At 43.0% G+C, this 12464-nt stretch overlaps 1 protein-coding gene across 1 annotated transcript; it reads right to left on the bottom strand.

The window, feature by feature from the left end:
• Positions 1-5313: 5313 nt before the first annotated feature.
• Positions 5314-6134, bottom strand: LOC119356126 (14 kDa proline-rich protein DC2.15-like). The gene has a single exon (XM_037623038.1). It carries the CDS (start codon positions 6044-6046, stop codon positions 5666-5668), a length of 381 nt encoding a protein of 126 aa, XP_037478935.1. The 5' UTR covers positions 6047-6134; the 3' UTR covers positions 5314-5665.
• Between the last annotated feature and the right edge of the window lie 6330 nt (positions 6135-12464).

Here is a 12464-nt window from a genome sequence, read left to right on the forward strand (position 1 = left end):
ATTTCCCCAATGAAATTGATGAAACTATCCCACCAGGACCATTCCCTCGAGTATGGTTCCAAAATTATGATATATATACATATCAAGAACAAAAGGACAACCTTAAAGATGAATAACTCTCACTATTTATATCAGTTCAACCTAGAAACCTTTACAAACCACCATCACAAAATAAGCAGACCATAAGCCTAAATGAAGGTACCGTATAATCAACTCAAAACGGCCAATTCCTTCAACCAGCAAGCGGCAAAACCGCTGGCGCCCATCCTTCCTTTCTACCGAAGACATAAGCTGCACCTCGTAGCAGGAATCTTGCAGTTCTCACTTGCATGCCTCGTGGTTCTTGCAAAAGGCTACGATCACACAAACTACTTAGACATATTTTTTCTTTGCACAGAGTTGACGACCACAATCATAAGTGTTTTTAAACAACTCATGCAAAACAAAAGACCTTCTATAGCGATCCATAGTACTACTCCTATTTAACTTCTGTAGCAACTCAGAACTGTTTAGTTTTTTTAATAGATACGGGTATTATAGTATCAAAAAAAGATTATGTGGACGGCGCTGGGACTCCCGGACCAGAAAGCCGGCCCTGGTACGTGTGTGGGGGCACTCGGAAAGTCACGGGACGTACGATTTCAAACTATACTGTTGGACCGACCAAAAGATAATGATGATGTGTTGAGTTGTCTTCATTGATCTACCAAGTTTCCCAAACATTTGCTTTTTTTTTGAGGGGTCCCAAACATTTGCTTTGGTACGTCACCGGTCGATCCGTCGCTGTCCAGCCGGCTTCTCATCAACGTATAAAATAACAAAATCACTACGCGCCCCTACACCAATAGATCTGTTGCGTCCTGTGATCGTTGCCACCATGGGCTGATTGTTTGCTGTTTAACTAAAATCCATCGGACGTGTTTGGTCATGCAATTGTGTGTGTGGCAGCTATCGATGTGTACATTTGCTTGTATTTTGTGTATGTGATATCGAAGAATTGTGCACATCTACCCGTGTCGGCAGTGTTTGAGTAGTTTTTTTAGGGACGCAATGTTGACTAGTATTAGCTTCACATTACTTTGGTTGCTCAACTTCAATTGCCAAAGTCAGGTGGTTTAATTTAAGAGAATCTGCATCCGCTAGCATCTTTAGCACTCCGCTCACTCTTGAGCTTCTAAAAGGCCATTTTGGTGCCTATCTATTTTTCTGACACTAGTGCCGAATTATAGTGCCAAGATACATCTATCGCAGCCCCTAAAATCGAACTATGTACGATTGATGGATCGCACATATTACAAAAATATAACCGCCTGCCCACAATGAAACGTGTGCAATGATTGGTCCATTGAGCACGATTTGAGAGATGCGCGCGCGCGCGTGTGTGTGTGTGATATGGAGCACACAGTTCCTCAAGAATTGTGTGAGATAAGTCCAAATAACACATAGGATTTTGACGAACGAATTATTTGCGTTGCTTGGCAAACGGTTGTTAGAAATGAATTGTCTTTGATGATGGGAAACATCGCAAACGTTGCATAATCTGTCCACCATGTATGAAGTTTCACACACGGTTTCACAAGTATAAAGCGTGTGCAATAACTCAGGGCAACACACACGATTGTATGGTGAGAATGGTGTGCTCCAGTGGGCAGACGATTGAACTAAAGGAACTGCGTGCGATGGGGTTAACAATCGCACATGTTTTTGCAAGGTGAATCATGTGCGATGTGACATGCTCTATCTACAGAACAAAAACATGCTTTGTCTGTAGCACAACAAAATATACTTAGAAAACATCATTGCATAATTGAACTAAACACCTATTTCATTAGTAACTAAACACCACATTGCACATCTCATTGCATAATTACATAAACTAGTAACCGCTCATCATGTACCCTGAGACCCGCAGCCACAAATCCTCGTCCATGTTATGAGGTGCAGAATAATTTTGGTGTTATAAATGCTAAGTCTACACTATATTACTTAGCGGGAATCAAACTATGAGCCATATCATTAGTAAATTAATTATTTTTTATCTTCAAATGCCCATATACTTTCGGGAAAGATAACGCATGTACGTCAGTTTTCTAATGTCCTGGCCCAAACACCGGTTCGGGCAGTCAGATATAGAGCATGCATCTTGGCACAAGGAGGGCAGTGTCACGTCATTCTGGCTTGTTTGGTGGCTAACGAGATGTGACCGAACGAGTTCTTTTTTTTCATCTTCTCTTTCACTGTCACTCTCTTTCTCATTATCACCATGCCCCCGTGTCTTATCCCTGGCGACCAAACCCCTGCCACTGCGTGCAGCGATGCCAACCACGATGGCTGAGATGTGGTGGGCTATGCGGAGGCCGTGCGGCTCACGGCCGAGGGTGCACCCTTCAGCTGTTACCTACTACCTGTGGCAGGGCGCCGAGGAGTTTGTCATGCGCAAGCAGGAGGTGGAGAACGCGCTGCTCGGCGCCTGGGAGCCCGATGTGCAGGTGCACATGAAGTTCCATGACGCCGAGGAGCGCTGCACCGAGTGGATCAACAGTTTACTCAAGGACGTTGACCCCCTCCTTCTGGCCCTTGTTCGAGGTACAAGATGCATCCATCTCCGTAGTTAATCCTTCTGATTTTTTGGCAATAATTTTAGAAGGGCAATTGTCTGATCGATCAATCCCGTCCGGCTCCATTTTTGATTCAGTAGATGCAATGCTTTTGCTTCAATTGTTTTTTCTTTGCCATTCAATACAAGTCCATTCACCGCATGTTTTGGTTTAGTACTTATCGCCTTGCATGTATGGTTCAAGTTTTTTGATAGGTTATGAATGAGGAGCGACAAGCAATCTTCGACTAATAATTGGTAGGATCTGTGTTTAGCCACTTGTACTTTTTAGCAAATAACCGTGCCAAATTTTGTTTACAAATCATGAAAATTTTCATTAATTAACCATGGCAAAATTATTTCATTAATCATGGTTAATTTAGTACTTTGACCATGGAAAATTTAGTTAACATGTCATGGATTTTTTTTTTCATTGATCATGGTAAGTTTAGTAAATTGACTATGGCAATTTGAGTTTATAGATCATGGCAAATCTTAGTTTCATGTAGCTTGGCTAATGCCAAAATTATTCACTAATGATAATTCTTTACATGGAAATTTCACTTATTTTTTGTCATGCCAAAAGTACTTTACATCCATGGCAAATTTTTGCTATGACATATGAAATTTACCACATGAACAAATACCGAATATAACTTTTTTGTCAATATGTGCCATCCCCAAGTTATTAAGCAATTTTTCTGTAATGACACAACATAAACTAATGATGATTTTTTCCATGGCAAATTTGTACTCTACTTACTTTCTTTCACCCATGGCATTTCATAAAGGTTTTACCATGTATAATGGTAAATTATTCTTTTAGTGTATTCATAATGTGGAAATTCGTTATTCTCATATGGCAAATTCCATTTATTTGTCACATGGCATATTATTAACATTATTCATTTTTCTGTAGGCTTTTTCTCCATAACTTGACATTCATTATTAATGGTCACATGGTAAAATCCATTACAAAACTATTTCACATACATGGAAAATTTCGTTTGATAAGCATGGCAAATTTGATAAAAAAAACATACCACAGAAAATTTGAATATGCATTTGCCATGGCAAATTTTTTATCATTTTTATGTGTTATTTCAGATACATGGCAAATTTATGTTTATAAATCATGAAAAAATTGATAAAAAAATATCACGAAATTTTTTTTGTGCATTTGCATGGCAATTCTGATCATTGTTTGTGTTATTTCACATACACGGCAAATTTATTACACAAAAAATGGCAATTTTGATAGAAATAGCATGGCAAATTTAAATATGCATTTGGCATGGCAAATTTTTGATCATTTTTTGTGGTATTTCACATACATGGTAAATTTATGTTTATAAAGCATGGAAAATTTTGATAAAAATACCACGGCAAATTTGAATATGCATTTTCCATGACAATTTTGATCATTTTTTGGGTTATTTCACGTAAATGGCAATTTTTATTTATAAAGCATGTCAATTTTGATAAAAATGCCATGGCAAATTCGGATCTACATTGGCCAGGGCAATTTTGATTTTTTTTGTCTTATTTCATATACATGGCAAATATATTGCACACAAGACAGTAATTTTGATAGAAATGTGATGTCAAATTTGAAGTACTTTTTCGACCATCTCAAATTTTAGGAATTGACCGTGGCAAATTACTTGGTGGATCATGGCAAATTTAATAATTGAACATCGCAAATTTTAGCAGACCATGGAAAATTTATTAATTGACCATGTCAAATTTAGTTTATGGATCATGGTCAATTTCATAATTGACCATGCTAAATTTAGTTTTCTGTATCATGGTAAATTTAGCTTATTGTGCATGGCCCAAATTATTCTTCTTATGGCAATACTCACTTTTTTAGAGCGATGGCAATTTAGTTTGTTCTTTTTTTTAGCATCATGGGAATTAGTGTGTATGTATCATGATGATTTTTCACCATGTTTGCAATCATGACAAATTTGCACCACTTTTGGCTACCATGGCAACCTTATACATTTTTTCCTTCATTGCTTGTTTTTAGGACCATGGCAAAATTTTCTTTTCTTTTTGCAACATGGCAAAATTACTATTCATGTCGCCATGGAAAATTTTAGTTTATGGTCATGGCATATTCACTTTTTATACATCATGGTATATTTATTGTATGGGCAGTGGCAACTTTTTGTGAGCACGACAATTTGTTTCTGGTCCAACCTCAAAATTTCATTTAAACAATGGCAAAATTATTTTTTCTAGTACGGCATGTTTGTTTTTTGTTGGACAATGGCAATGTTTATATTTTTTTCATCAGCTTTTTTTCTATGAATTTCTAGATTTTTGTGGCATTTTTATTTGCAAAGCTTTTCTCAGTTTTAGCTGGTTTTTCTGCATTTTTTCGTGCTTTAGTATCCAAAATGGTTTAGCTTGTGCAACAGGCCAATGCTGGCGTCTTTGTTTATGTTTTTTGTTGTGTTCTTCATTAGCGTTCTGAAAGTGTTCGCGCTGGGAGGCCTCCCAGGCTGAACGAAATGTTCGGTCTCTCCCCCTGCCATGGGGAACGATTCGTTCGGTTTTAAGTCGGTAGAAATCTGATGCTCACTCCTTATCGGGTCCTATACGTTCGCTCGAAACCTTCCTTCACCATTGAAAGCCTGCTAGGAAAATCACAAAACATATGGCAATTTCTCAAAAAGAAAAAAAAACAAACAGATGGCAGCACAGCACCGGAAGCCCGAAGTAAGAATAAACTTTATTCATTATGTTGACTGTACAAAACGGATACAAGCCACACGCCATGAAAGAACTCGCCAATAAAGAAAGTGATTATAATAAGAAAGATAAAAAGGATTAAACCGGCTACAGACGTACTCTCCGTAGGATGCATGCACATCCATGCAGACTTGTGGCTAGCACGTCAAGTAGAATAGCAACCAAACAAACAAACACACCTGCAATAAAAGGATTGATCAAGCAGAATAACGCCCGTGCGACCATGGACTCATGCAACCGTGCGACCACGCAAGGAATGCATGCGTGCATGCATGGGCAGCATGGCACACGTCCGTCGACCGAGATCGCTTAGCACTGGAATCCGGTGGGCACTTTCTTGCCGCAGTCGTTGAGGATGACGCTGAGGTCGATGGGAAGGTTGAGCTTGACGATGTTGAGGACGTTGGCCTTAAGCACCGTGCAGAGGCACAGGGCCGCCTCCAGGTCGACGAGCCCCTTCACCAGCGGGCAGCAGGGCAGCGTAGGCGGCGCGCCCAGCTCGGCCTTGACCAGGTTCAGCGCGTTGACGCACAGGCCTATCTTCACCGCGTCGCGTGGGCACCTACCGAACGCGGCCGGGGTCGGTGTGGGCGTCGATGGGGTCGGGCAGTTTCCACCGCACGCGCTGGCCACGGAGAACACGACCAGGTTCACGGCGAGGAACAGCGCGATGGATGCCTTGCCTGCCATTGCTGCGAGTGATCTGATCACTACACCGCAGAAGCACAGACAAAGTGATTATTGATCAGCTGATCTGGAGCTCTAGGTTGCTAAGTGCTTGTGATGCCCCGAGGGTGGTGCTTGAGTCTGGTATTTATAGGGGAAATATCGGAATGAATTATTAGCGTGCTTGCATGCATTCTCTTGCTCGTGAACTTGCATGTGATCGACGGCAATTGGGAGTCTGACCTGGATCGGTTTGCTGAATAATATGGGCGTTATATGCAGAATATAGGTACATTACATTACTAGTTAAACAATTTGGAATGGCGCTAGTGACAAGATTGCTCCATTACTGGATGCATGTTGACGTTTGTTCCTGCTCGGTGATTGATGTTATGCTTGAAGCTGGCTTAATTTGAAACTTGCATCTCTCGGTCACGGACGGGAGTACGTCTTTGCACAAAAATCAAACCAGAGCAATCATAAGAGGCAAGTACCAACTTGTTTGAAGGCTTCCAAGGGACCAGCCATATTCTAACCTGAACTAAACCTGTTGTTTTTTTAGGAGGCACTGGTAGAAAAAGGGCCTGTAGTCCCGGTTCGTAAGGGCCTTTTGTCCCGGTTCTGGAACCGGGACTAAAGGGTCGGTACTAATACCCTGTCCCTGTAGTCCCGGTTCAATCCAGAACCGGGACAGATGGGCCTCCACGTGGCCTGTGCGCGGAGCCCAGGCAGGAGACCTTTTGGTCCCGGTTGGTGGCACCAATCGGGACCAATAGGCATCCACGCGTCAGCATTTCTGTGGCTGGGGTTTTTGTTTTTTTTAAAGGGGGGGGGGGTTGGGGGGTTTTGGGGGGTTAATTTAGGTGTTTCATATATTGTATTAGGTAGCTATAATTAATAGAGAGAAGTGTCCTCTCTTATGTCCGTGCTTGGTCGACGCTACGTACTATACATACGTATAGAGAGGACTAGACACGCTAGCTAGCTAGTAAGCAAACGAAGGAAACAGAAGATCGTCATGAACATATATGCATACAGAGAGAAGTGATATCGACCACCTCTCCTTCTCCGAGAGATTGGTCGAACAACAAGTTCTTGTATATCTATCCGACACTACCGGCTACATATATACAATAATTATCTCTTACAAATATAATCATACGGACTCATGATTCACATAGTATTCTCCGTCTTCAGCGATTACGTGGTCAAGAAAGAATGCCGCCAATTCCTTTTGAATTGCTCGCATGCGAGCTGGTGCTAGGAGTTCATCCCGCTTCCGAAACATCTAATTTGAAGAATGGGGTCAATACATATATATATGAATGAATGAAACTCAACACAGATGATGGTAATAAAATAAAATTGTGAATGTTGTTATTTATATACTTCATATTGTTCGTCAGAGTACCCGCCCCGCTCACAGGTCGTGTGACGGATGGACTCGCAGACGTAGTATCCACAGAAATCATTCCCTTGTTCCTGCCACAACCACTTTACAAGAAATAGAGGTCAATCAAACTGATAAGCAAGAATGCTAAATGGTATTGATGAAACTAGCGCTTGAATCACTAGCTAGGAGATGCGCGGAACATGCTACTATAGTACTTACTTTCGGGTGTCTAAATTCCAGCTCCTTCGGCAGTCCCGGAACTTTTCTGGTGAATTTTCTCCAAACCCTGCCGGACAAAGAAAACAATTACTTGATATCCGGAAATGAACAAAGTTGCTGATATGGTGGATAATGATCGATTTAACTTACTTCTTGAGGATTTCAGTCATGTCCGCATACTCCTGGGGATCTTTTCGTTTAGAGTCCAAGACAATTACTACTCCCCGCTCAAGCCTAATCTCTAGGAGAATATAGTGGTACCTGCGCACGCATGCATAACTCATCAATTACATTACTATAACTTGGACTAATATATAAGGGAAACCGAATATGCACAAGACAGTAACACTCACTTGAAGTTGTAAGGAAAGAGTATTATATCTTTGTTTTCATTTTTTTGAATGATCGTAGCAAGTTGGCCTCGGTATCTTCAGGACGATGTTCAACCTCAGTTGCATCTATGAGATATGTGTTAACGAACCCAATATCACCGATTTGTCTTTTCTTCAATTCGGCGATCTTCAATCTTCATAATATAGTGAGGATAATTATAAATATATGCAATGAAAGAGATGAGCTATATAGAGAGACTTAATGACAGAAGTAGTAGTACTTACAGACAGTAGCAGGTGACCGTTGTTTTATCGAGGGCCAATTGATTGAAAAACTGATAGAACTCCTCAAATGGAATAGGCAACAGTTCAATTCCAATGAGGTCATGCTCCGGTTTAACTCTCACATACAAAGTACTCCTCCCCTCAGACTCTCTGCAGATTTTCAAGTACCAATCATGTAATCTTCGCATCATTGTTGTTAAAGATTTTTCATCTTTGACGAGAGGCTTCCCGTACTCGTATCTGTGTATCTGCACCTCCATGGGATCATAATATACATCGTCGGGCAGGTAATCATCAACATTGCAATAACCGGGCACCATCCTCGGATCGATGATGTTGCTAGGCACCTTGAGCGGGGGGCAGGATTGCTTCGCTTGTTCGCTGAGCTGGGAAATTTGTTTCCCAGCTGCTCGTCGTTCTTTCAGCCTTTGATCACTGACTGTACTTCCCGACCGCTCCGCTTCGGCCCATGTCTTTGCAATAATGCGCTCATAGTTGCCTTTCGGCGGAGACTTGGGTGGTTTTGCCAGGGCAGCCAGAGTGCGTTCACTTTCACCGGATCTACCTTCTCCTCCGAAGGTGGATGTCTCTTTGCTTTCAACCCTTTAAACCAGTCATCCACTTCGGTTCGCGCAATCTTCGCGTTCTCCTTCGGGGTCCTCTCGTATGGTAACTTCTGTGGACTCTTCAGAGAAGGACCGAATCTGTATGTCCTCCCACCTCTGGTTGTACTGCTAGACACCGGCCGAGCAGACGGAGCGGTTGTCTTCTTTACTTGCTTACGAGGCGGAGGAGAAGGACTACGACGCGTCGGAGCAGCTTCCGGAGCGGCGGCGGGTCTCTTCCGCCTTTGCTGACGAGGCGGAGAAGGAGGAGGCTGGCTGCTCGGGCGCGCCGGCGCAGGCGGAGAAGGAGGAGGAGTGCCGCCACGCGCCGGAGAAGGAGCCGGCCGAGGGCCCTGATCATCACTCAGGAGGAGGTGGTGGAGGAGGCGGAGTGCCCTGACTCGCCGGAGGAGGAGGAGGAGGCGGAGGCGTCCAGTTCGGAAGGTTGATGAGCTCCTTCCGCCATAGGCATGGAGTCTTCAGAGCAGACGCCAGCCGAGTCTCCCCTTCACCGGTAGGGTGGTCAAGCTAGAGGTCCTCAAATCCCTCCGTTATTTCATCCACCATCACCCTAGCATATCCTTCTGGAATCGGCCGGCAGTGAAAAGTTGCGCCAGGTTCAGTAGGATAAACAGAGCCAACAGCCGCCTTGACCTTCAAATTCATCCATTGCGTCATAAGGTGGCAATTTTGAGAATCCGTGATAGCATCCACGGGATAGCTGGCAGGAGCCGTCAAGGCATGCTCCGGCTGAAGCAGCTCGGTGGAAGCCACGCTGCTTCTGCGCTGAGATGGCGGGGTAGCTTCGGGGGAAGCTTCGGCAGTACGTTTGTTGCGATTTGCTTCTCGTTCCTCTATCGCGTCTACCCTTTCTTCCAGCGCCTGCATTTGGGTCTGCTGCACTTTTTTCCTCCTCTCATGGGATTTTTAACCGCCTGCGTCCGGAAACCCAACTTTCCATGGAATGGAGCCTGGCGTGCCTCGTGTCCATCCAGGGTGCTCAGGATTCCCGAGGGCCATTGTGAGCTCGTCGTTCTCTTTGTCTGGAAAGAATGTCCCTTCCTGCGCTGCTTCGATATACTACTTAAGCTTCCTGAGTGGTATGTCCATTTGATCGTTCATCCAAATGCACTTCCCTGTTGCAGGGTCCAAGGTTCTGCCAGCCTCGAAGAACCAAGTCCGGCAACGGTCTGGCCAGTTAATTGTCTCTAGTTCGATCCCTTTATCAACCAGATCATTCTCAGTCTTGGCCCACTTAGGCCGGGCTACGAGGTAGCCACCTGACCCCGTGCGATAGTGAAGCTTCTTCTTCGCAGCATTTTGCTTGTTTGTCGCCGACATCTTCTTACTCTTTTCTGATGTCTTGTGGGCCACAAATGCGGGCCAGTGATCTCTGATCTTCTCATATCTGCCCTTGAATTCTGGTGTCTCATTATTTTCGACAAACTTATTCAGCTCTTTCTTCCACCTCCTGAATAGTTCTGCCATCCTCTTAAGAGCAAAAGACTTGATTAATTGCTCTTTAACTGGGTTCTGTGGATTATCCTCTGGCGGTAGGGTGAAATTTGACTTCAACTCAGTCCAAAGATCATTTTTTTGCATATCATTGACATAAGACACCTCAGGGTCTTCTGTACCCGGCTTAAACCATTGCTAGATGCTTATCGGGATCTTGTCCCTAACCAGAACCCCGCACTGAGCAACAAATGCGTTCTTTGTTCGGAGGGGTTCAATCGGTTGGCCATCGGGCGCGATTGCTATGATCTCAAACCTTTCATCCGAGCTCAACTTTTTCTTCGGGCCTCGTCTCTTTACCGAAGTTGTGCTCGATCCGGAGGGCTAGAAAAAAGAACAAAGACTTAATTAATATGTGTACATACCAAAACAATGAATGCATCAATCCGCTAGTCAACACAGGCTTAACTAATATATATACCTGGCCGGACTCGGTTCGGTCACCGGAGCCGTCATCACGGTCTCCTTCTTGCACCGGCATTGGGTCACCGGAGCCGTCCTCATGTTCTTCTTCTTGCACCGGCATTAGGTCACCGTAGCCAGCTTCTTCACCCTCTCCTTCCAGACCATCGGTGTCGTTGAGAAACAATGAGACGGCATCACTTCCTTCTGCGGTTATGTCCCTCAACAACGCTTCTTTTGCTTTGTTTCAGGCGGTGTCCATAGTTTCTACAAATATTTTCAACATCAAACATGACAGATGGATATATTAGTGGCAAACGTAGAACTAGCTACCTAATCATAGTAAGGAATCATATATATTAATTAGTGGCCTCGACGCTGCTTCTCTAGGGTTTGGGGTGGCCTCGATAATGCTTCAAGGGTTTGGGGTGGCCTTGAGAACGCTTCAAGGAGGGGGTAATATCGACCCCCCCCCACGTGTTGAAGCTATCGGGAGGGGGTATATATCGACAACGACGACACTACATCTATGTCCCTCGACGACCCTCGTTCCCGATAAAAAAAAGAGGAAGAAGAAGAAAAAAAAGAGGAGAAGAAAGAATAGAGGAGTAGAACTCCTCTATTCTTTCTTCTACTCTTTTTTTTCTTCTTCCTCTTCTTTTTTTATCCTCTTCTTCCTCTCATGTTCGAAAATAACTTTGGAGGACTTCGTCATGCCCTGGTTACTTCCGGCTAATGATGAAGCCATGGATTTCTTCAATACTTTGGCACTAGGAAACCTCTCTCGACCCCTCGGCGATCCTCGACCCCTCGAACCCTCGACGACCCTGGAACCCTCGACCCCTAGACGACCCTGAAATAAAAAGAGGAGAAGAAGAAAGGAATATCTAGAGGAGAAGATCGAAGAAAAAAAAGAAGAAAAAAAAGAGGAGAAGAAGAAAGGAATAGAGGAGAAGAAGAGAAAATAGAATATTCTATTTTCTCTTCTTCTCCTCTATTCCTTTCTTCTTCTCCTCTTCTTTTTTTTTCTTTTTCTTATTTATTTTTCCCCTTCTTCCTCTCCTCTTCTTCTCCTTTCTTCCTCTTCTTATTTTCCTTTTTCCTCTCCTTCTTTTTCTTCTTCTTCCTTCTTTCTAGCTAGATATATAAAACTTTTCTAAAAATGTAACTTTTGCATATATACATGGAAAAAATTGTTATCGGGGAGGGAGTATATCGACCCCCCCCCCCTCGACACTCTTTTACTTCTTCTTCCTTCTTCCTTCTTCCTCTTTTCTTCTCAAACACAAAACACATCTCATCTCATCTCATTTCATCCAAAAATAATTCTTTGCATATGAACATACATACATTTACTTTTTTTCTTAAATGTTACATATGAACATTTTCTTAAATGAGCATATGAACATTTTTTTAAATATTAATGAGCATATGAACATACATATCAACAAAAAATAGACCTTTTTCTTGGTAACAAAAAAATGCAAAAACGAGCATTATATATACAGCATATACAGAGCATTATACAGTGAACATACATACATACATACATACATACATACATACATACATACATACATACATACATACATACATATAGTGAGCATATACATACATGAGCATTATACGGCGACGGCGATGATGGTTGGCGGTGGCGCGCGCTTACGGATGACTTGCGGGGACGGCAATGA

The sequence above is a fragment of the Triticum dicoccoides genome, chromosome 2A, assembly GCF_002162155.2.
Source record: "Triticum dicoccoides isolate Atlit2015 ecotype Zavitan chromosome 2A, WEW_v2.0, whole genome shotgun sequence".
Taxonomy (NCBI): domain Eukaryota; kingdom Viridiplantae; phylum Streptophyta; class Magnoliopsida; order Poales; family Poaceae; genus Triticum; species Triticum dicoccoides.